The sequence below is a fragment of the Narcine bancroftii genome, chromosome 6 (assembly GCF_036971445.1).
Source record: "Narcine bancroftii isolate sNarBan1 chromosome 6, sNarBan1.hap1, whole genome shotgun sequence".
Taxonomy (NCBI): domain Eukaryota; kingdom Metazoa; phylum Chordata; class Chondrichthyes; order Torpediniformes; family Narcinidae; genus Narcine; species Narcine bancroftii.
In genome coordinates this window covers 155,906,191-155,932,369 of record NC_091474.1, presented here as the reverse complement: position 1 = coordinate 155,932,369, position 26,179 = coordinate 155,906,191, and the positions used below count along the sequence as shown (strand labels likewise).

The 26,179-nt window shown below is 40.1% G+C and overlaps 1 protein-coding gene and 1 long non-coding RNA gene across 5 annotated transcripts in view; one reads left to right on the top strand and one right to left on the bottom strand.

Annotated features, from left to right (window-relative positions):
- The window catches only part of LOC138736617 (tudor domain-containing protein 15-like), a 41,713-nt gene extending 33,765 nt beyond the window's left edge, over nucleotides 1-7,948 (top strand). The window contains exons 4-6 of one of the 4 annotated variants that reach the window (XR_011340444.1): nucleotides 369-1,308; nucleotides 3,977-4,148; nucleotides 4,790-7,948. Coding sequence is in view for 2 of the 4 variants with exons in the window: in XM_069886410.1 (XP_069742511.1) it covers nucleotides 369-1,295 (927 nt within the window). In the remaining 2 variants the exon portion in view is untranslated. Of the gene's footprint in view, nucleotides 1-368; nucleotides 1,309-2,504; nucleotides 3,440-3,976 lie in introns of those variants that run through there. The other 3 variants (XR_011340443.1, XM_069886410.1, XM_069886411.1) reach the window with 3 other exon arrangements.
- On the bottom strand, nucleotides 165-26,159 carry LOC138736618 (uncharacterized). Its single transcript, XR_011340445.1, has 2 exons — nucleotides 25,995-26,159; nucleotides 165-1,661 (listed from the first exon to the last, which is right to left on the bottom strand). It is a non-coding gene; the product is annotated as an uncharacterized lncRNA (long non-coding RNA).
- Nucleotides 26,160-26,179: the final 20 nt, after the last annotated feature.

Here is a 26,179-nt window from a genome sequence, read left to right as displayed (position 1 = left end):
CTTCATTGCTACGAAGAGAAAAATCCTAGCTCTATCAACATTGCATAATTAGACGTTCTCCAATCCAGGCAACATCGTAATAAATTTCCTCTGCGCTTTCTCTGAAACTTCTGCATCCTTCCTGGAATGCTGTAACATAACCTCATGGTAATTAAAATGAATACTTTAGGAAAGTTCAGTCCATGTATTGGGCAGACATATTTGAAACAATTTTACAAGGAAGATACAATGTTGTTGACATCAGTAATGAGACTATTATTGTAGAATCATAATACATTCCTGTGATATTTTGAACTTTATTGATTAAATATGAAGAAATGGGTAATCGTTGAAAGGATGTCTAACATCATGAAATTCTGTTTACCCAGAGTTTCACCAGATTGGTTGGAACATTTGATTCTGGCATTTGGGAGGTTGACGCTGCTTCTCTTTTGGAAAAACACAAAAAAGTGGTCCATGCAACTGCAACTGACATCACCAGTGTATTAAAAGACTGTTTGCTTAATTTGGATGGATGGATGAATAAAATGGCTTTTGCTGACATGAAAATCACTTTAGCTAATAAACATAATGCATCATTAGAAACTTTGCTTTCTGTTGAGAGTGGCATGAGATGCTTAACAACTTTGAATTTAATAGCATGTGGCTCTATCCAGCCAAATACAGAATACAGTGGCTTTGCTACTTCTGTGATTGACCCATCGGAATTCTGCATTCAACTTGATGATGCATTTGAAAAAATGATAGCCATTAGTTCACTCTTGGATGAGCTACCAGAGAATTTTCAAGCATTATCTCTAGATTCAATGAATCCTGGTACAACCTGTCTAATCAAATGTGCCAAAGATCACCAGTGGTGTAGGGTTGAAATTTGTATAACATCACAGCAGTTTGTTCTTGTCAGAGCTGTTGATTATGGACATTATATCATCATCTACCCTTCAGATTCTATCAGAATAAGGGCACTTCCTAAAGAACTTGCTGAAATACCACGCTTAACCAATCCCTGCAGTCTAAATGGAGTTGTGCCTGCAAAAGAAAATTTCTGGACAGATGCAGCAATTATTTTCTTTCAAAACTCATTGAACAAACAGAATTTGACAGTAATTTTCAGACATCAAACTGATTTGTTCTGGGAAGTGGACCTTATCATAAACAACAAGAGTGTCGCTGAAGATTTAGCTGCTGCTGGACATGCTGGATTTTTGAAAGAAATTGTTAACTCCTCCACGAGAGACAAACTCAGTTCTCCAGAAGGTTTTCGGGTTCTGAGAGCACCTGTCATAAACCACTGATTTCATAAATATGGTAAGTTACAATTTTGGCAAGGAAAGAATTCATTCATGAAGAATTTGAAGCTAACTAACAGCAAAAGATATTGTTTTGCACTGAATGGTAACAGGAAGAGTTTCAGGTTTTTACACTTGGTGCAGCTTCTCTCAGTTCAGTGGAGATGTCAGTCAAGGCAGAGATATTCCCCTTCTTCAAAATGTGGGACATCAGGTAGATCTTTAGTATCCCTGGGACTCTATCTGCAGGAAGAGTGTTCAGCTGCAAATGTGTTAAAGAATTGAAGCTAGAGTTGGGTCATCTTGAAGGTCATAGATTGAGTAGTGATGTGGTTACATCCAAGATACAGGTGGCAGACAGTTGGGTGACCACTAGGAAGAACAAAAGGAGATGTCAGACAGTGCAGAGTTTCTCTGCAGCCATTCCCCCTCAGTAACAACTGTGGAAACTTAGGAGGGGTGGGAAATTATCTATTAGAGGTCTACAGACAGGTCATTGGCGTCACAACTGGTTCTGAGGCTCAGCAAAGAAAGGTGAAGTCAGTGTGATAGTGGTAGGAGACCCCATGGTCAGGATTGCAGGCATTTTCTGTGTCTCCCAAGAAAGACTCTAGGATTGTATGTTGCCTCCCAATAGAAAGATCCAGTATGCCACTGAGTGTGCACAGGATATTATTGGGGGGTGGGAGGCGGTGGGAGAGCAGCTGGAGACTCATTCATGAGAACATTTTTGTAGCATTTTCACCACTTAACACTTCTGGAGCCTGAATAATCTGAACATTAAATAAAAAAAAAGTAAGTCATTTTAGTTAATGCTAATATGGTTAAAACACAAAGGGTACATTAAAAATTAAAATAAGAAATTGCTAGCAAAGATTATTATTTGAGTAATATTGTTTTCTTCATCAATGTTTCGTAAATTTTGTGTGACGTAAAAAGTATTCATTGTGTTAGTAGGCAGGAATGAATATTTAATTTGGCATATTAAACTGATATGCAACTGTTAAATCTATCTGCAGTGTTTTAATTTCAATCAATCCAAAGTGATGTTATTTAAGCCAATGATATATTTGAACCAAAATATCACATGATAAATTTAATGTTTAAATTATTCCCTTTAACAAAGGCATTTCAACCTAATACATACATTATTGAACATTAACATCACATGCAAAATTCTGTATATTATATTTGTGTATTTTTTTATTTTTATAGATACAAGCATAACTTACTAAAGATATCTTCTTCCATCAAAGCATTTATCAAGATTGGCCTTTGTCATGCAATTTTTCTCCGACAGACCATACATTGAATCATGTTCAGAACCGGTTAAAGAATTTTGAGATTTCAAATAGAAATGAAGGAATGTATAGAATATTAACACAACAGTTTCAACTAAGTATGTTTTGAACAATGTCACAAATGCAAATATACTTAATCTTGCACAAGATTAATTGTAAATAAAATTTAAATGGTCTATACAAGTTAGTGAATGCAAAGAACCTGAAACGAAGATTGGAAAGTGAACAGAGAATTGTGATTTTGAAACTATTCTAAATTTATTTTGTTAAAAGTTGGCCAGTTTGTTAGTTTCCTTAACCTTTTTTTAAGTAAATTTGTAAACAAATGTTTAAGATATGCAATTGCATTTCAAATTTATTTGAAAATAAAGTATTCATTACACCTGTTGTTAAACAAGAAAGTCTGCAGATGCTGTTACCATAGTTTACACAAAAATGCATGAGTAACTCAGCAAGTCACACAGCATTCTTTATGTACAAAGATAAAGATGCATATATTGATTATGCCATGAGTCCTTTTTATAATGTTTGAATCCAAAATATGGACAAGTTAGAGTAGATTTTTTGGTTAGTCTTTTGCCATTTAAAAAAGGTTAACTAGCAATTCTTGCGCTGAAAATCATCTTAAATATAAACTATGCTATAGAGCAAAAAAAAAAGCCTCAATTGGCCACAAAATAATGAGCCTGAAAGTCCAGACTGTATCAGTGTTTTTAGTTTGGCATGAACATGACCTCTGGACACAGTTGAAATTGGCAGCATCTTTTGGAATATATACAGTTGTGGTCAATTTGCAAAAAGTTGCTCTGCTCATGATTTTTGGAATCTTTAAATTTTGGACTTCACGTATCTTTGACTAACTTTTATAATTATTTCAAAGATTCCTTTTATTATCATGTAATAATACATTAAAAATGTAATATGCATGATGTAGTTCAATTTTTGTCTGCTGAAAAACAAAGTCACCTAATCATATTGGAGGTTTGGATCTGGGAGTGTTGGAGGCGAATCCACGGACACCAGTCTCCAGTGCTCCCATAGCCTCTGTAGCCACACAGACTTCAATTCAAACCATTGGCAACCCAAGCTCGAGATCCAAACCTCCAATATGATTAGGAAGCTTTCAGCACCGGAAACTCTTCAGGAGCCCTTATTGCTTTCAGCACCTATTCCTGTGCACAGATAAACTTGGGTGCTATAAATCTAGAAACTACTATTTTTAATTTATTTGAAAGTCATACAAAAACAACCTCCCCCTCCCCATGTAAATAATTTAAGTTACTTTTCTAGAAATAGGTTTGTATTGCGATTTTCTGTAACAAATTAATTTTCTCAATGAATCTCGTAAGTGGAGATGTTTTCTTACTGGGTGTTTTCTCTCAACAGAAATTATGAGGACTACAGTGACTGGTTATAGTGGGGGGCAACAAACAAAAGATTTGCTTTGCAAACTGTCAAGCAATCACTTGTGTGGCCCACAGCTACATTTAGAGAGACAAATCACTCCAACCATCGGTTTGAATGGAGACGTAGACTTTTACATGCATAACAAATACAGGTAATAAACAACATGCTGGATGAACTCAGTGGGTCGAGCACCATCAGTGGGAGAAAAAGAGTGGTCAATGTTTGGGCCAGAGCCAGTGCCAGACTAAGGAGAGGCAATAGGAAAAAAAAGGGTTAGGTGGAAGATGAGTCATATATGATGATGGAGATAATGATTGCCAGTGCTGGAATCTGATAAGTTAGGAATAGTGGTATAAAGAGACTTTGAGAAGGGCAGATAGGACCAGATGGACATGAAGAGAGGAGATGATGAAGAATCTTGCAGGGTAAATGTGTGAAAAAGGATGAAACCGGAATGGGACAGGAATGAGAATGATTGGTAGGTGGGTGGGAATGGGGACAAAAATGGGATAGGAGGGGAAGAAGATAGACTTGTTACCTAGAATTAAATAATACAGAGCTCATACCATTGAGCAGTAGGCAGATCAGGAAAGATTCCAGCATCTACAGTCTGTGTGTCTCCACAAATGTAATTAAGATATTGATATTATTTACGTGTTTCACACTTGCGCTTATCGTCACTAGCATTCAAAATAAGTTGCAAGAACTCCGCAAATTTGTTATTGTGACTGATGAACTACATCAACTCCATTTCCTCACCACGTCTCGTATCACTTGATTTGCTTGAGCTAGGTTGAATCCCATGGCATCAAAGCTCTTCCAACAGCTTCTTCCAAACCTGAACTTTTAGCATCTGACAGTACACCAGGACACAAGAGAAGATCCCTTATATCATGCAACATACGAACTTGGAAATATATTACTATTTCTTTTATTGATACATTAAAATTTTTGAATGCCTTAATAACCAACTTGCGGGAATAATTTCACCAGGTCTGGTAGATCAAGGAATCTCTTCAAGTGATCAGGGGTATAAAATGTTGGAACAGAATATGTTTTATTACAAGAGAATAGGTCAAGTAGTATTATTCTTGTTTTTTTTTTAAACAAGTAAACTAAAGGAACTGGAGATCAGGCAGTTTAATATTATTGATGCAAATTAAATCTTTATTCAACAATGTAATGAAAAAAAACATTTGATACTAAAATTATAATAATACTCTCCATTTATTTCAAAGCTGGTAAACACAGGAAGAAATATAATGTAGGAGAAATAATATGAGGTATTTAGTTGCTCAAAACACAAGTAACGACATATTTAATACGACCGAGTTTGGAGGATGCAAGGTCACAGGAGATGTAGCAGATTGAATGATGTTAGATATTACACAAGACTTTGCTTGGGCTAGTGAAACATGAGTAGAATTACTACCTCGTGCTGGATTGAATTTGATTCAAAAGTATAGATTTATATCTTGTGGATAATCCCAGGTCGTGGATATTTTAACTGTCGACTATAGTAAAATACAAGGCAGCATTTATAAACCTTCAGAATGAGTGACAAATAATTTTAAAAGTTGATAACTATTTTATATTAATCCAAAAGAAATGTATTTAAAAGTAACAAACTATACTGGGATTCAAGGTACAAATTCACAAAAAGGCCACAATAGGAACAAACCTGAGTTAACTTCTAGAGCAATTCAGATGTGAGATACAACTTTGGTTAGACTACATTCAGAGAATCTAATATACTTCTGATCTATGTAAAATCACAGTGAAGTATTTTCAAGAATGATAGCAGTATCAGGAATTATTAAACAGAGAAGACAAAAGAGCATGGATTTTCTTGGGAAGAGAACTATTAGAGATTAAAGGATGCAGAGGTATTACAATGGAAGTAGTAAAGATGGGCTTAAACCTATACCATGCTCAAAAAGGCATATTTAAACTGAAACTATGCTCAGGTATATGCACCCGTTTTATGAAAGACTAGCTGCAGCAGTATTCTATCTCAAATGAGGCCCAAGGCCTTCATATGGACTCATTCATTTTATGCTACAAACACCTTTTGCCCATTAGTTCCGAACACAAAGGAAATCAGTAAAATTGCAGATCAATAAATGTATTCCATTGGAAAAAATAACATATAATTTAAGAAATAACATCACAGTATTCGAACAAATATGGGAACCATACATGGAACACAATAGAGAAATCCTACCATGGACCTCCACCACCTAAATGACAGAAGGAGAAGACAACGAAATGAACTGACCCAGTATGTAAAAGTAGAAGACGCAAATTTCTTGTTTATTTTTATTATGTGATGACGTTGTTTAACGGGTTTAATGTATCATATAGATTGAACGTTGAATGAATGGGGAGGGGGGTGAGGGAGGGAGGGAAAGAAGGGGAGAAAATGACACTGTATATTCAAGAGAAAAATGTCTGTATGTATTTTAGTCAGTATGGTTCATAGTGTGAAAAAAAAATTAAAAAGAATCAATGCCACCCCGTCTTTTTTCTGTCTCACCTTTCCCTGATCTTTCCACTTAAGCAAGTATAATTAGAACTGACAGAATTCAATCACACAATTGAAATTCTTGGCAGAATCCACAGAATAGGTGCCTGCAATATTGAGTGAAGCTGGACATTTTCAATCTTACTACTGCAGCTTGAGGTTTCCATTTGCTTCAAAAGGGCATCAATTATACCGGTCCCCAACAAGAGCAGAATGAGCTGCCTCAATTACTTTTACCCAGCAGCACTCACATCTTATGTAACAAAATGCTTTGTGAGGTGGTTACTGCCAGAATCTAAGCAAAGTCATGGACCCAATGCAATTTGCCTATCGCTTCAATCTCACTCAGCCCTGGATCATCTGGATGACAGCAATACCTACATCAGGCTGCTTTACATCGATTATAGCTCAGCTTTTGACAACATCATTGCCTCAGTACTGGTCAGCAAGCTTCAAAACCTGCACTTCTGTACCTCTCTCTGTAACTGGATTCTTGACTTCCTCATAGGAAGACCACATTCAGTGTGGCTCAGAACAATCAACACAGGTGCACCTCAAGTATGCATGCTTACCCCACTGCTCTACTCTCTCTATAACTGTGTGGCAAGATCATTTCAAATGCCATCTAAAAATTTGTCAGATGTCAGCAGAATCACAGGTGGTAATGAAGAAGCCTACAGGAGTGAGGTAGATTGGCTAGTGGTGTCACAACAACCTTGCACTCAACATCAGCAAAATTAAAGAATTGATTGGCCTTCAGGAAGGGGGGATACCAGAACACAAACCAGTCCTCATCGAGAGGCCAGCAGTAGAGAGGGTAAGAAACTTTAAATTCCTGGATGTGAACATCTATGAAAACCTATCCTGGGGCTATCACATTGATACAATCATGAAGGAGGTATGCCACCGGCTATATTTCTTGAGGATTTGAAGAGACTCTTGCAAATTTGTACAGGTGTACCACGGAGAACATTCTGATTGGTTGCATCACTGTCTAGACTGGAGGTTCTAATGCACATGACAGAAACAGGCTACAGAGAGTTGTAAACTCAGCCAGCACTTTCATGGATTCACTTCATTACGGACATTTTTAAGAGGCTATGCTTCAAGAAAGAAGCTTTATTATCAAGGACCCTCACCACCCTTTTCTCACTGATGCCATCAGAAAGGAGGTACAGAAGCCTGGAGACACACACCCAATGTTACAAAAACAACTTTTTCCCCTCTACAATCAAAAGGTAACATGCCATATGTTAAATCTTTATTCAACGATGTAATGAGTTTGTCATCTGAATGGATGGACAATGAACCTCTGGACTCTATCTCAATTTTTCTCTTTTTTGCATTTTTTAAAATCTTGCATTTACGGAATTGTAAGGTATAGTAATTTTGTACTTGTTCTGCACAATATTGCTGCCGCAAAACAAATTTAGTGACACATGTTCATGACAATAAATTTCATTCTGCTTCTAATGATGTTGTGGCATGCTGACCATAAAAATGATTTAAACATTAGTATATGAAGTAATGAAGAAAATTACATCTATAGTTTAAGATGGAGAATAAAAGGAGATCCCATTGCTGGAGAAAATGTGAACTAGTCTAGTAGAAGGGAACCAGATGAGAGGCATAAAATCAAAACCATAAGATACAGGAGCAGAAATAGACTATTCAGCCCATAGAGTCTGCCCCACCATTTCATTACAAGCTGATCCATTTCCCCATTCAGCTCCATTGCTCTGCCTTCTTCCAATAATCTTTGATGCCCTGGCTAATCAAGAACCTCTCAATCTCAATACCCAATGACCTGGCCTTCATAATCACCAGAGGCCACAAATCCCATAGATTGACAGAAGAAAATCCTACATATTTCTAAGAGGACACCCTTCAATCCTGAAGTTGAACCCTCTCTTCCTAGACTCTCCCACCATGGGAAATAACCTTTGTACATCTACTCAGTCCATGCTTTTCAACAGTCAAAATGTTTCAATTAGATTTCCCCCCATTCTCCTAAATTCCATTGAATAGAGGCCTCGAGCTGTCAAACAATCCTCATGATTACCTTTCACTCCCGGAAGCATCCCAGTGAACCTCCTTTGAACCCTCTCCAACTTCAATACATTTGTTTTAATGTGAAAGAAGTAGGAAGGGCATGTCAAAAGGACAATTAAAAAAATGAAGTTAAATGGCAAGGTTTAATTATGTAAAATTTAGTTATTCACTATCAGTGTCTGAGCGTTACTGATAAAGACACCATTTGCTGAGTTTAATTCTGAATAAAGCAGGATTATAACCAATGCAGCCAGCAATCTATAATTGCCTTTTCAATTAAAGACTTGCTCATCCATTTTAGAGATGGTGGGTTCGAAGTTACACAAAGACCAGTCACAGTGAATATGGTAGCTATTGCCCTCTTCTTTCTTTTTCAATATTTTTATTGAAATTGAAATTCCACATTGAAAAATACAGAGTACATAAAAATAAATATTAAATAGTACAATACTCTTAGAACATACCAATTTATTCAATGTACCCCACATTCTCAATTAAACAAATTATATAACAGTAATATTTTATTTTAAAAAGATCTAAATCCATTACCAAAAACAAAACCGGCAAGGAGAGTCAAAAATAATTTCTTATCAAAGTGATAAATTACCTTATTAGTCAACACTTCTGCATTCATATCAAATCAAAGATTCTGAAAAGAATTCATAAAAGGTCCCCAGTATCTAATCTCTAAATTGAAACATGACATGACATCACATAGCCATCGAGCATGAGCAGGTGGCGCAAAGACCTTCCATCTGAGCAACAATGCCCACCGAGCCAAAAGAGAAGTAGCTTTCGCACTCTGAACCACCCATATTTTTTACCAGTAATGGATATCACTAATGACTAGTTTTAGGATTCCAAATTGTTAATTGCTTCCATGGCAATACTTAACCTTTGCAGTGTGGATCCAGAACAGTGGATTTGCTGTAGACCTAATACCAAGAAAGAGGTGTGGGTCCAGTTTGTTAATTGCTGTGTCTCGGCTCTAAAAAGAAACTAGGAAAGAAAATAGTGCCATTTCTGGCAATAATTCTTTGAAATTGTTTGATTGGACCTATAAAGCTGAAGACCTGGAAAGTGGCTAATAATGGTATCGTTTTGTTTTTAAAAATGAGATGGAGTGTCACCACAATTTATTCAGAGTAATATCAATCATTGGAAAATTATTTGAAAACTTTTGAGCGTCAACATTAAATTAATATTGGGAGAGCCACAAACCCTAAAGTCTATTTTGGTTAGCATGCACCAGATGTACTGAATAACCTCCTCCTGACAATTGATTTCCAAAATAACTTCAGTCATTCCTAAAGTGGACAGTGCCACCCCCTTTGGGGCAGTGGAAAGATCCAACAGTATGGTGAGGAAAAAGGTGTTCAGGGAGTGGTGAGGAAAAAGAGGGTGGTCTGAACATTTGTTTGTATCTTAGTGACGTAGTCTGGTCAGGACACACGCCACACACCAACCAGATCAGACAGCGGATACCATGGGGACTGGTGATCATCCCATTTTCACATTTGCAAGGGCAAAGGCTCTAGGTTTGTAAGCATTGCGAGTCATCTTCAGCCAGGAATGGTGATTAGCCAGGATGGGACTGCGATTGGCCACCTCGAATAGTGAGTGCAGAGGATGTTGACCACTCAGGACGGTGACTGACTGGGATGGGACTGCTGGGACAATGACTGACTGCCTGGAACAGTGATTGACCACCTGGGAAAGTGACTGCCTGGATTGATGACTGCTGCGACAGTGACCAACCACTTGGGATGGGGGCTGACCACTATGGACAGGGACTGACCAGGATGGTGACCAGCCAAGACAGTGACTGACCACCTGGGACAGTGACTGACCACGACAGGTCTGCTGGGGTGGGGACCGAAAACTCAGGATGAGGACTGACCGTGTTGTATCAAAACCCGTGTTGCTCAAAACCGTTTTATACAAGGATTTATGTATAACTTCTAAGTAAGTAGTTCTTAAGTATTAAATTTTTTAGTTTCACATTTGTACTTGTATTATTGTGTCATGCACCTTTCCTAGGACAGTAATTACATTCCTATTATATTTCTTTATGTTTTTTCTGCTGCATTTTGTTGTTAATCACATGATTTTAAAAAAAAATTGTTGCAAAATAAAATATGGTTGCAGCACAGCAAAGAAAAAAGTAGGCAATTTAGTGTGAATACTGAATACAATGTAGTTACAAGTGAGATGTAAATCTATCCTTTCTTATTGCTAAATAAATTGGTTTACTATAAGTTTTATTTGTGAAATACATATGCCTGGTGTTAGATTAGTTGTTGTTTAAAATTTGCTGTAGACCTAATACCAAGAGGTGTGGGTGCAGCCTAAAGAAGTTTGGGAACCACTGGTTTAAATGAAATAGAATAGGAACAGGACAGTTGTGATGAAAAGAAAAAAATCAGCATTAACCCACAAAGTTGAATTATCTGGTTTCTGTGTTTAAATCTAATAAAATAGTTTAATTCTTTTCTTACTCCCAGGTGTTAGAAATAGTATATATATTTAATGCAGATAATAATTAACTTTAAACCTGTCACCCCTTTATGACAAATGTTGTTTTATAAACTGCAACAGTCTTTTAGAGAAAGTTTCAGAGGGACACTGAAGATGACAGATATATTTTGAACTCCTCAAGCTGAATGTGCAAGTCTGCATATTTTGCAATAAACTTTGTTAGCAGTTAAGCACCTACATATCACAGTTATTGATTTTGAACTTGTTTATTCAGTAAAGGTCATGACTTACTAAGTTTTTCAGTTCACTCCTCTGATTTTAGGTATTTGTAAATGGAACAGTCAACATTTGGCTAAAAGATAATGAGAATAATTTCAATTACAAGAATGTAATTGAATCTTTTAAGTTTAGAAGACAGGCCTGAACCTCCGAGCTCAACCAAAAGATGGTAATTTTGAGTTTTAAAGCACAGAAAGAGGCCTTTTGGTTCAACTCATCCATGCCAACCAAGTTGCCAACTTGAGTTAGTCCCATTTGCCTGTACTGGTCCATATTCCTCTAAACTGTTCCAACATATCTGTTCAAATGTCTTTTAAAAGTTTTATTCTACCTGCCTCTATCACTTCCTCTGGTAGCCAGTGTCATACACCCATCACCTCGTGAAAAAGGTGTTCCTCAGGTCTCCATTAAATCATTTCCATTTCACCTAAAATATATGAAAAACACTATGACCAATTATTTTTCTTTAGGCTTCTCACGATTCTATATATTGCTAAAACATCTCTCCTAAGCCTCCTACATCCAGAGAAAAAGTTTCAGCCTATCGTCACTCAGTATAACTCCAATCCCAGTAACATCCTTATGTAGCCGCACGTACTCGAAGACACACACACGCAAAAGAATGTAGTCAGTTATAGCTCTCGTTTATTGGGGCTGAAGCCTGACTTTTATACGTGTAATTTCCCCACCTTTGCTGACATCACACCCTGCATAACAATAGTGGGTTTCCCGCACGTGGGTACATTCTTACATGACAATACCTTCTTCCTCGCGCACTGTCCCTATCTGTTGGCTGTGCAGCGGGGCCAGCGCCACGTTGAGGATGCTGGCCCCTACACTGCCTTAGCTGCCAGTTTGCTTGCTGGGGCCAGTGCCGCTTCAGGGTCTGCTAGCTCTTGGTTGCACTTTCCACCTGGAGCACCGGTCCGATTGCCACTATCTGACACCCCCAGAACTGGCAGTATTCTCTTTGGTGCCCAAAGGCAGTGTCCTCTGTAGGCTTTGATGGCCTGCCTCTCTTGCATGGTGCTGGCATCTCAATTGGACCTGCCAGGTCCAGGTGTGCCAGCTTTAACCTGTCCATAGTGAAGACCTCCATCTGGCTTCCGACATCCAGCTCGAATGTGATGCCGTTGTTGCATATGACCCGGAATGGATCCTCATACAGCCTCTGGGGATGGACGATGTGGATCCCTGTGAATGAAAACATATCCACAGTCCTGCAGGTCTTTGGGTATGTTAGTCCTCACTTGTCTGTGCCTGGTCAGTGGAGTCATGGTCAGGTTGCTGACTCATTCCTGTAGCCTGTGGAGGAGTGCTGCTGTGTCATCTTGTTATGCCAGTGGAGCTCCGTAGATGAGTTCAGTGGAAGAGGTGTTGAGGTCCTCCTTGGGCACTGTGCAGATTCCCAGCAGTGCCCATGGTAGCTCATCTTTCCAGTTGGGTCCCTGTAGTCTGGCCATGAGTGTGGATTTGAGGTGCCTGTGGAAGTGCTTCACCAGCCCAATTGATTGTGGGTGATTGGCTGTCATGTGGTGTAGCTGAGGGCCCCAAAGACTGGCGAGGTCAACCATAAGCTGGAGGTGAATTGGGCCACTCTGTCCGATGTAATGTGGGAGGGTATGCCGAACTGTGTCACCCAGGAAGAGATGAGATCATGGAGGTGTCTGTCATCGGGACTGCTTCTGGCCACCTGGTGAAATGGTCAACCATTATGAACAGGTAGTGGAACCCCTAGGATACTGGTAGAGGTCCCACAATGTCCTGTGAACGTGGTCAAACCTTCATTCCATGGACTCGAAGTGCTGTGGTGGGGTCTTGGTGTGCCACTATACCTTGGCTGTTTGGCACTGCGTGCATGCCTTCACCCACCCGCTGATCTGTTTTCGGAGACCATGCCACACATATTTGCTGTCCACCAGTCCGACCGTGGTCTTGATGGACAGGTGAGCTAGCCCGTGGATGGACTTGAAAACCTGTCATCTCCAAGCCGCTGGACGATAGGTTTGGCCTGTCCAGTGGCCACGTTGCACAGGAGGGTGGTGTTACCTGTGCTGACCAGGATGTCCTGGAGTTGCAGTCCCAATATGGCTGTCCTGGGGCATCTCCGTATCATATTTCTGTGCCTTTGCTAGCGCCACGAAATCCACTCCCTTCGATAGCATGTGGATGTTCTGCCTGGATGATGCGTCCGCAACACATTATCTTTGCACAAGACATGCCACACGTCTGTGGTGTACTTGAATATGTATGACAGATGACGTTGTTGGCAAGCTGACCAGGGGTCCGAGAGTTTGACCAGGGCGAAGGTCAGGGGTTTGTGGTCGGTAAAGGATGTAAATGTCCTGCCCTTGATGAAGTACCAGAACTGGCGGATGGCCAAGTACAGTGCCAGTAGCTCTCTGTCTAAAGTGCTGCACCTCAGTTCCGGAGGCCACAGATGTTTGCTGAAGAAAGCCAGCGGTCCCCAAATCCCTTAGATCTGCTGCTCCAGAACTCCACCAATCACTGTTCCTGAGGTGTCCATCACCAGGGCTGTCGGAGCGTCTGCCCTGGGGTGTGCCAAAAGAGCGGTGCCTGCCAGGGCTTGTAAAGGTTAAAATATTGTTTTTGATTTTTGTTAATTTTATGACTATCCCTTTAAGGATAAATTGTGTCTGTAGATTTACCATAGTTTCTATGATGCCATATGTTGTAATATCCAGGTGAACAGGGAGCTTGTGTTCAGCCTTCGAAGAACCATGGAGGAGGCGTAAGCATCAAAATACTTTTCTTTGAATTCGTCTTATCTCATAGTCTTATTAGTTTTAATAATTTCTTGTATCATTATGTCTTTAAATATAATTGAATGCTTTGTTAATTCATCATTATGAAAATCTCAATGCGAAGTTATGCAAAACGTTTAATTATTATCAATGAATTAAAGGTACTTATAGCTGCAAATACGAAGTTTGGTTTATTGTAATTCAGGTTATGGAAAAAAAGTATGGCGATAAATTAACCTTTTTAAAGAAGAATGATATTTGTTTTGGTTGCTTGTGAAAAGGACACCTCAGCAAAACTTGTAACAAGTGACTCAGTTGTGATATATGCAGTTTGAAACATCTTAAGTTACTGCATAGTCAATGAAGTAAAGTTGAGAAGGATGTCAAACAATCTGAATCCTAGACTAAAGACACAATCAAAGAGAATGACTCAGCTTCGGTTCAGACAAACAGTCTAACTGGGGCTGGTGACAAAGCTCTTTCAATAGTTCTTGTACAGTTTTATATTGAAGACTTATGCGTTTCTTGATTCAGGAAGTATCGCATCATTTTGTATTGTTGATGAATAAACTTAATCTTCATGGTATAAGATCACAGATCTTATTGAAGACAATGAATGATGAAAGGAACATTGAAACTAATATAGTTTCAGGTCTACAGATTGCTGGATTGAATAGCAATGAATTTTGCAATCTTCCAAGTGTATATATTCAGATGACTATACTTGTGAATAAGAATAATATACCTTATCAGGATGATATCAAACAGTGGAATCATCTAAAAGATGTTTGCTTATCCAAGATTGATGCCAAAAATAGAGATATTAATTGGACTAGATGTACCAAAAGCTCTCAAACCTCTATAACACACGTCAAACTCTGGCCCGCGGGTCATAATTATATTTGGCTCGCAAGATCATATCAAAAATGTATTAGAGGTGGCCTGCTGGCCGTCGCGCATGCACAGTAACCGCTGTGTCCCAGGGTGAGAGAGAGAGAGAGAAAAATCCTGGTCCTTGAAAAGTAGTGGTGGGTGGTTTTATAAACACGCTGTCGTGTCCCCCCGCCCACCCCACCACCACAGCGCAGCCTGGCCGGTGTCAGGGGAAGCCAAGGCCGCTTCCCAGCGCCCGGAACCCCAGTGGCACAGCATTTCTTGGAGATGCAGATGGAGTCGGGACGCCGGAGGGAAGATTGGGGCTCCCCGCCGGGCGATGGGGGCGCTTCCCACCGGGCGGGTGCCCGGAGTACATGTAGAGAGCGAGGCTGGTCGGGCAGGTAGGGTGGAACCCCCCCGACGATCTCGGGAGTGGCGTGCGCTGGATCGGGATTAGTCGCGCTCACCTGCTCCTCCACCGCTGACCGGGATCCCAGCGCGGTCCTGAGCGAGGAGACTGTCCTGGAAAGGTCCTGGGACACTGGCACGGAAAGAAAAGGGGGTCTGGGAGAAACTCAGCAGGTCAAGGGGGGTCCGGGAGAAACTCAGCAGGTCAAGGGAGGTCCGGGAGAAACTCAGCAGGTCAAGGGGGGTCCGGGAGAAACTCAGCAGGTCAAAGGGGGATCCGGGAGAAACTCAGCAGGTCAAAGGGGGATCCGGGAGAAACTCAGCAGGTCAAAGGGGGGTCCGAGAGAAACTCAGCAGGTCAAGGGGGAGGGGTCCGGGAGAAACTCAGCAGGTCAAGGGGGGTCCGGGAGAAACTCAGCAGGTCAAGGGAGATCCGGGAGAAACTCAGAAGGTCAAGGAGGGTCTGGGAGAAACTCAGCAGGTGAAAGGGGGATCCGGGAGAAACTCAGCAGGTCAAGGGAGGTCCGGGAGAAACTCAGCAGGTCAAGGGGGGTCCGGGAGAAACTCAGCAGGTCAAGGGGGGTCCGGGAGAAACTCAGCAGGTCAAGGGCGGTACGGGAGAAACTCAGCAGGTCAAGGGGGGTCCGGGAGAAACTCAGCAGGTCAAGGGGGGTGTGGCAGAAACTCAGAGGGGGCCTGACCTCGCCAGGACCGTTGCGCACTCCCCCTCCCTGCCGCAGGCCGACCCGAGATTCACGGTGACGGGGCCGCTGATCCGCCGAGATGCCGCCCTGCAGCGAGAGCCGATGCCCCCGCACTGTCGTTGTCCAACCCGATCGCCCGCAAACCCCGCCCTCCCGCACACAGGCCTGAGTAAGGATTATGAACTTTAATCTCAGGATAAAACGGTCTTCCAATAGTTTCATGTCACAATGATAAATATATTCTTGGTTAAAAATGGTCCTGCACCTGGATACAAGCTCATTAGGCATAAAACTTGAAAAGTGTGTCAATCAAAGGATATCTGTACCAATGGAAAAAGGGCATGGCAAATAACCCTGCTAGAGTTCATGCCCACAATCAGTCACCCATTTGATTGTTTCAGGAATCATGTTATTCTCCCACATTCTCAATAGCCCTCAGATTTTACTATTCGACAGCACACTAGCAACATTTGACAAATCCTCTATAGAGAAATATTATTTATTGAATATTTTATTTCTCATTTCTTAATGCTTCTGGAAAGAGTTTATCCAAAACTATTATTAAACATTTATTTTAATAAGAAAAAGTTTAACATTACATATGTTGAAAGAAGAGAAAACATGCAGATGTTGTTGAAAATTTTCAATAAATATTGAGTTCGGCCCTCGACTTAGTCCAAGTTTTTAATTTTGGCCCTCCGTGAATTTGAGTTTGACAACCCTGCTCTAGAAGTAATAAGGAGTCAAAATGACAGACCTTATGCTGCGAGAGCTTTGCTTGGATGGACAATTAACGGACCATTAGGAGGAAAAATGAATAATGATCAGGAGTCTTTGAATGTAAATGTCAACTGGATTTCAGTTGTAAAACTTAATCTGTGGGAACACAGTTTAAAATTGATTTTCCTGAATCTCACAAAGAGCCTTTGAAGGAGAATAAAGAGTTTCTGGATTTAGTTTCAAATTCTGTGAAACATGTTGATGGTCATTACTGTATAGCATTACCTTTAAAGAAAAGATAAATTTGTATGCCAGGTAATAAAATAATTGCTGAAATGTGTATGCTGAATTTGAAGAGAAAATTCAAGAGAAATTCTTCTTTTCATTTGGAATATACCAATGTCAAGTCAGATATGATAACCAAGAGTTATGTAGAAAATGTATTTGAAGATATCTTGGAATGTAAGGATGGTAAAAAAATGGTATTTACCTCATCATGCAGTTATACATCCACAAAAGGAGAAACTAATTTGATTGTGAAGCATAATTTCAAGGAGTTTCATTGAATTCTCAACTCTTACAAGGTCCAGACTTGATTAGATTTTGTAAAGAGCCTATTATAATTGCTGCAGATATTGAAATGATGTTTCATCAAGTCAAAGTACCATCAGAAGATCGTGATTTTCTACAATTGTTATGATGGCCTAATGGCGATTACAGTAAGGATATAATTGAGTACAAAATGGCCGTTCATTTATTTGGGCAACTTCATCACCGAGTTGTGCAAATTTTGCTCTCAAGAAATGTGCTGAAGATAACGAAGAGCAATTTAATTCTCAAGCCACAAACATCATCAGAGATAATTTCTCTGTTGATGATGGTCTTACTTCCGTGTTTTCGGAGAAGAAGCAATAGATCTTTATCATGAGTTAAATTACATTTACTATGTAATAAAGGGGGTTTCTTCCTTACAAAATGGATTAGCATCAGTTGAGATGTGTTGGCTGTTATTCCTGAGGCAGAAAGAGTAAAGGAGATAAAACATCTTGACTTAGATTGTGACGTTCTACCTGTTGAAAGAATTTTGGGAGTGCAATAGTGTGTTCAATCTGATGTTTTCAAATTCAAAATCATTATGAAAGAACCGCCGTTAACAAGAAGAGGTATTCTTTTGATCGTAAGCACTATATATGATCTTTTGGGAATATTGGCACCAGTAGTATTAATAGCCAATAAAATTCTGAAAGAATTGTGCAGAAGAAAATTTGGATGGGTTGACGCTATAACAGATTACATCACACTAGATTGGATGAATTGGATTGAGAGTCTTAAAATATTAGAAAATCTTGAAGTTGACATTTGTTTTAAACTGACAAACTCTGGAATTGCCACATTTGCTCAGTTACACCATTTTGCTGACGTAAGCGAAGGTTGTTTTAGTACTGTATTTACTATTGCAAAATAACCAAAAGTGAATACTGTATTTACTATTGGAAAATAACCAAAAGTGAATACATTGTGGATTTATAATGGGAAAAGCCAGAGTGGCTCCATTAAAGCCAGTCACCATACCTCGAATGGAATTGACTGCCGGTACCATGGCGAGCAAAATGAACACTGTGTTAAGATAAGAATTACAGATGGAGTTAGCAGATTCTATATTTTGGACTGATAGTACACCAGTACTTAAATATATCAATAACAAAACCATGAGGTTTTGTACCTTTGTGACTAACAGAATTAATGAGAATGAAAAGGTTTTGCATGTTAATCAATGAGATAACAAAATTGAAGAATTTGAATGTTACAAAAGCAAGTTGTGTTTATAAACTAAATCCTATTCTGGTAAATGATGTATTGAGAGTAGGAGGAAGATTAGAAAAAGCAATAATGTCAGAAGAAGTGAAACATCCAATTATATTAGCTAAGGAATTTCATATTTCTGAATTTATTGTTCAACATATATATGAGAAAACAGGCCATGGTGGTTGGAATCACGTATTATCAGAATTAAGCCAGAAATATTCAATACTTGGTACTTTGACATTGATCAAAAGAATTATATCAAAATATGTTAAATTTCAATGTGCAAATGCTAAACCTGGATGACAACAAATGGCGGATTTGCCACAAGACAGAGTTTTGCCTGATTAATCCATATTTACATAAGTGGGAGTTGATTACTTTGGTCCTTTGCTAGTAAAACGAGGAAGAAGATAATTATGCAAGGCGCAAATGGAGACAAGTACAATTTATTGTGGATTTGTTTTGGAAAAGATGGGTTATCTTTCTTTATTACAAGAAAGACAAAAATGGTCTAAAGCTAAACACAATTTTGTATGTGGAGACATTGTATTTATAATGGATGAGGCTGCAAGAAGTTGTTCTTGGTTGCTGGGGAAAATTGTGGATACAGTTCTGGACAAGAAAGGTTTCATTCAACAAGTGTGGATTAAAACCAAGATTGGTTATGTAAATCAACCTATTATTAAAATCTGTCTTTTACAAGAAGCAAAATGTTTTGATTTCTAATTTTATACTTAACATACATACTTTTGTATCTGTAATAGTAATTATTATGTATTAGTCATTAATGTCTATAATAATAATTAGGGGCTTGAATGTAAAGGTTAAAACCTTATGTTTTTGATTTTAGTTAATTTTATGATTATCCCTTTAAGGATAAATTGTTTCTGTAGAGTTACCATAGTTACTATGAAATCATATGTTATAACATGGGTGAACGGAGAGCTTGTGTTCAGTCTTTGAAGAACTATGGAGCAGGCATAAGCATTGAAATACTTTTCTTCGAATACGTCTTATCTCGTTTTCTTATTTTTTTAAGTTTTAATCATTTATTATATCATTATATCTTTAAATATAATCGAATGCTTTGTTAATTCATTGTTTTGAAAATTTCATTGCAAAGTTTTGCAAAATGTTTAATCGGTATTGTTAGGTCTGCTTTGTTCGAGAATGAGTGAGTCAGACACCAGACTGAGTCGAAATCAAGGTTCTTTATTACCGGATTGTAACACTTGCAACTAACAGTGTTAGTTGGAGAAGGCGCATTCTCCTGATATCAGCAAGTGGTGTTTTTTCATACTTCAGGACACACACTTAGTAAATTATCATACCATTACATTGTCCAATGAATAAGCTGTTGCTACCCTTCACTGTTAGTCTGCTGCTCATCAGCTTGTTAGTGCCAAACTTATCTTGAGCATACAAGGTCACACCTGCATCCTGTTACTCCTTAGTACTGGGTGACTCCTTCTCCGGTCCCATCTCATGATGTTTTTACCTTACAATATCAATAAATTAAAGCTACTTATAGCTGCAAATATGAAATTTGGTTTATTAGAGTGATAAGATTGTAATTTGGAATATCGAAGCTTATGTTTCTTAAAAGGTGACATGTTTTGAAAGTGAGAAATAAGAGAGATTGGAAATTGTCATCTATAGCGCTTCCTTGGCCTTCACGAAAGCCTCCGCCGACTCTTTGTCCCATATTACGTCTTTGGCCTTGCCCACCATCTGGGCAAACAAGGGTTGCTGAGATAAAAGTTGATCATCCTCACGAACTCTTGTAGTCCCTTGGTCATGCTGGGCCAAGGAAACTTTGGATGGCCTCTACCTTGCTGGGTAGTGGTGTGGCCCCTTCCTTGGTTATGATATGGCTTAGGAAGTCAATGGTCTCCAACCTGAACTAGCATTTGGCTGGGTTGATCATCAGTCCAAACTCGCTCAGCCGAATGTAGAGGTGGCGGTGGTGCACCACGTATTCTTGCCGGTCTTTGCTCGCCACGAGGATGCCACCTAGGTAGGCAAAGGTGACATCCAGGTCTCGGTTCAATGCATCTATCAGCTGCTGGAAGGTTTGCATGGCATTCTTCAATCCAAACGGCATGCACAAGAATTTGAACAAGCCAAAGTGGTGATGGTGATCTTGGGGATGTTCATCAAGGTATACTGGGATCTGATGGAATCCCCATACAAGGTCCACTTTTGAGATCTTCACCCTGTGCAGTTGGCCGCAAAGGGTAACGACTGGCTTTGTTAAGATGGCGATAGTCACCAACCCCTAGTGACTTTGGGCACCATGTGCAGGGCTGAAGTCCATGGGCTGACTGAGCGTCATACTATGCCAAGCTCTTCCAGCTTCCTGAATTCCTCCTTTGCTAGTTGGAGCTTCTGGGGGAGGGGGGGGGGGGGGTCGTCTAGCTCGTGCATGGAGCAGTGGGCCTTGGGTAAGGATGTGATGCCGGACTCCATGCCGGGGCATCCCTGTGGTGAACTGGGGGATAAGCACTGCCGAAACTCTGCCAGGTTCTTGGCATACTCGCTGTGGATCGCTGCACTAAGTCCAGGTGGAGATCTGGGAGCCTGGCATCCTTGAGGGGGGAAAGTCTCTGACCCTTCACATGCACCTTCAGGCTGTGGGCATGCAGTGGCTGTTCCACTGCTGCCAACGTGAACACCCACAAGAAGAGGCTGCCTCCCAACTGCAGTTGGACCTTGCGTGTGCCCTAGGTCCTGATTGTGCTGCTGTTGCCAGCTCTCAGCATGGGTCCCACTTGCCTGTTTCTGGTTTTCTGCCTTTATGGGGGCAGGATGCTGACATCTGCTCCTGTGGCCACGAGGAACCGTCGTCCGGATTGACAGTCCCTCATGTTCAGGAGGCTCCATTGATGGCCAGACACCATGGTCATCAGCGATGGCTGGACCTGGCATTTTCCTGGAACGTGCACAGCAGTTGGCATCGGCAGGCTATGGAACCCCATCACTAGTGATAGAAGCACTTCTGGTCATTGGGCTCACCTCCCTTGTGGTGTTGTTGTTCCTTCAGCAGGCTGGTCCACGTCTGGCTGTGGGGTTTGGCGACAAGCCCCTGGATGAAATTGGCCACCTGGATTGCCGTGTCCTGATCTAGGGCACTCACCATGTGGTAGTACTGGGTGGACTTTGCTGTGATCTACCAGATCTGCAACTGTGCTTCAGCCTGATCAAACCATACGCGTGGCTGATTTGTCCAAAAGGTTGGCAGCTTCAGGGCAACTGTGTGGACTGCTGCTAGCTTACTCATCGTTGGGGTTTAAATGCCGTCTAAACCGTTGGGGTCACCAATTGTAGCCATGCGCTACTCAAACACACACACACAAAGTGTAGTCAGGTATAGCTCTCATTTATTGGGGCTGAAGTCTGACTTTTGTACCATTTGCATTCCTGCCGTTTGCCCCCCTTTGCTGACGTCACTGCCCACATAACAATAGGTTTCCCATGCGCGGGTACATTCTTACTTGACAATACCTTCTTCCCCACGCGCTGTCCCCATCTTCTGTTGGCTGTGCAGTGGGGCCAGCGCCATGTTGTGGATGCTGGCCTCTAAGCTGCCTTAGCCTCCAATTCGCTTGCTGGAGCCAGTGCCACTGCGTAGTCTGCTGGCTCTTGCTTGCGCTCGCCGCCGGAGCACCAGCCCGATTGCCATGGCAGTGTGTTCCTACACATGACATTTTTCTGCACTCTTTCCATTTTAATAATATCCTACCTATAGATGAGTGACCAGAAATGCATTCATGTTGTGACACCTCAGAAATGCATTGATTCATCACTTATCTTGTGCTACATTGGACCTTAAATTGAGAGTCCAGCCAAATAAAATTCAGACTGACCTTTAAGATTTCATTTTTTGGCCTTAGAAATGTATTATTGCAGATCAGAGGACTACATCAAAAGCCTAAGTAAAGCCTGTCTAATGCATAAGTTTGTATGAAGCTGAAGGACAATGGCATGTTTTTCCTAATCTAATATAGGTTATACAGTATATTAAAAATGCCAAAGTGACCACCATCAGACTCTTTAAAAACACAATAATGGAGAAACTCAGCAGGTCAAACAGCGTCCATTATAGAGCAAAATTAGAAACACATAACCAATGTTTTAGGCTTTAGTTCTTCAACAAGGTAACGGCTTGATGAAACGCTCAAACCCAAAATGTCAGTTATGTATTTTTATCTTTGCTATATAAAGGATATTGTTTGATCTGCTGAATTTCTCCAGAATGTGTTTTTACTTCAACTATGGTGTCTGCAGACTTTCATGTTTTACTTCTGAATTGACTTTATTTGTCAATTTATATGACCTGGCCAGTCTTGAATTCATTGTCTGACAAGAGGTTGGTAACAATTTTTGATAAATTTGGCATTCTATACATTATTGTGATCTCTTGGATTAGTTTTTAAATTTCCTCATGGACATGCAGGGGGATCGAACATTTTCCTTCGGATTAATTGATCATTAGGTTTATTGTTTTTCTCTAGATCTTTTCGGTTGGGAAGGGCAGTTGTGGAGTGTCAATATAACATTAAGCTACAATTGCTGAACGTGAAGGTATTTAGTTGTAATTTTGGTACATGGATGTGAAAACCCCAAATAAATATTTTTTCTGATAGTTTTTAAATATATGCCACCCTGTTCCTTAAGAGGGCGCTCATGACATTCTTTCAATGAGATCTAATAGATATCAAATCACACTTTATCTGTGATTCAACATCATAGATTATGTAGTCATTATTATTCTTTGACTTCTCATATTTGTGCATCTTCTGTTTTATCATTCGTCAGTTAACCATTTCCATTATTTAAAAAAACCCAATATATTTAGTTACTTTAACAACAATAAATGTGTTTAACATTGGTTTAACAAAGTAAAAACCCTTCTATAAAACAGAAAATACTGGAAAGATTCAACAGGACAGGAAGGGGTGGTGGAAAGAGAAACAATTAATTTTTCAGGTTGAAGGCCCTTCATTAGAAATAGGTAAAGAGGATGATCAAGTTATTAGTTGTCAAGAAGATGGGAGAAGGACAGGAAGGACGATGTACAATATGTAAAAGGTATTGTAATGTCCAAAAAGCAGAGTCTGGGAATATGAGAAGAGAAGCTTAATCACCATCTGCAGCAACTAGAGACTAATAAATTAGCAAAGGGAAAAGAAAATGATGAGGATGCTGGAGAGGGTACAAACACCGATGTATAAGGGAACCCTGCAATGAGAAACTGAAACACTCCCTACCACGTAACTCTACTTATCTGACGTCACGCATGCATGTTCCCACACACAACAGTGGCTTCTTGGTGTCGTTCATGTAGTTCAAAAGATACCCTCTACCATTTAGAAATAAATTCTTTGTGACTGAAAAAAAGAAGCAACATGTTTTAAAGCCAGGCCAAATTCTGTTGTATATTGTGAGCCATTTCAACCAAATAAATCAGACCAATCATTAATAGAACAGTTTTGTTCCATGGCTCAGAAGTATGAATTAGTAACAGAAAAGCGGGCAGGAGAGTAGAAAGATTTTGAAAAGTTCAAAGCAGAAAAAGAAGCCTTGCAAGAGAAATTTAAGCAGGCAAAAAAGAAAAAGACTAAAGAATATGAAAGAGACAAAACTGAAAGACTTTGGTAGGAACTAGTAGCAAAGCAAATCCAGTTCATCATTACTAAAAAGTGGATATAAAACCTAGTGTTCAGCAGCTAGATGCATTTCATCAGTATATTGTGTCACTTAAAGGCAGAGTTTGTAGAAATGAAGAAACTCAAAGAATTCAATATCTTCAGGGCACTTATGGCAGATGAGATAAACTTTAAAATCTTCAAGGATCATGTAAAGGAAATGGCAGTGAGAGGAACACGATAAGGCACATAGAGAACAGGAGGAACTACAGAAAGTGATGTCTCAGTGTAACACATTGTGCGCAGATACTGAAGAGCTGAAAACTCTTGAAGCAATGGTCTTCAACAGGTTTCTCTCTATAGGCTAGCTCGATTTGCTGAGGGGCACTGCTGGTCTCCTTACACCATTAAGGATTCCCAAATTGCAAGCAAAATGAAGGGATCTGAACCAGGAGAAGCTGGGTTATCAAATCATTGAGGATGCTGGAAATAAAGGAATATGGAGCAGAAATATTTGATACAAGATCAGCCACACTCGAACAGAAAATCAACAAAATCTTGAAGAACACGGAAAGCAAAAAAACTAAGTAAAGCGGTGAAATCAGAGGCTTCTTTGAAAATAATCACACGCTCATGCAATGAAATGGATAATGAAAAACTAGAGATACAGAAGCAATTGGAGAAACTGCAAATTAAGTTACAGGAATCTCAGGGAAACAACTAAGTGGACATGAAATCAGAGATAAAAATCCTGAAATTGGAGAATGCTTTATTTGACAAAGAACATGATCAGATTGCTACTTCATAGAAAATTAAATCTTTTTCTGCCTCTTCATAATAAAAGGAAGCTATTAAAAAAACTCAGAGCATAGTCAACGACTGGAGATAGATAACAGAAAATTAGGAGTTGTGGCAAATAGCAGACAAATAAATCGGAGTTGCTAGAGAAGGAATTTCGGGATTCTGAGTCAGATACGTGGAGTTACATGGTAGGCAGTGTATCAGTGTTTGTTACCATATTAATGAATCAAGACATACTTCGGCTCTCATGTCATGTTATTTCCAAAAGTCAAATATATTCCAAAAGTCAAATATAAAGCATGGTTGCATTTGGGATAAATTATTAACATCATCAGACGAGTGGCTAATGGGAGCTGCAGCATCAGTAGTGGAGGAGGAATCAGTGATCCAAACCCTTCCTTGAGACTGATCATGGAGAGGAGAGATTGCCAGTATAAGGAAGAGATGGTGGGAGCGATGAGATGGACAAGTGGGGAGGGTGAGGGATAGTTTGGAGACTGAAGAGGGTCCTTGACAGTTGCTAAAGAGCTGGAAAGAAAAAAGTGAGGTTGAAGTACTGAGATGTGCCAAGGGAGGGTGAAAAGTGGAATCAAAATTTACTTCAGCTGTAAACTTATCAAAGTAAAGGCAGAATTGGGATCCACCAGAGGAGAGGACCAGGACAAATTGGACCAGATTGTACCAAAAGGGGAAGGTGATCCAGAGAGTCAAATGTGTGGATAGAGATGGTTGGGAACGACCAGTGGATGGGCGGGAGTGATGGGAAAGGGTACAAAGAATGAGTGGGAAAGGACCAAAGGAAGTGAATCCAGGTTATCTGCAATGAATTACCCAGGAATAAATAACACGAGGTGTTAAAAACAAATCTGCTGGAGGAACGAGGCAAGTCAAGTTGCACGGTAGAGTCCTGGCCCGACACGTTGATCATTCTTTTACCCCAGATTTTCCTTCCAGAATCCAGCTTCTGCAGTCCCTCCGGAATACGAGGTGCATGTTCTGTTGGGCCTCACCTTACCAGAGATAAGGCAGCAAAGAGAAGCTGGGGAAACTCCGCGCGTTCGGCAGCATGCAATGGAAAGAGGGCGGTCATCGAGGACTGGAACGGGAAGGGGAGCGGAAAC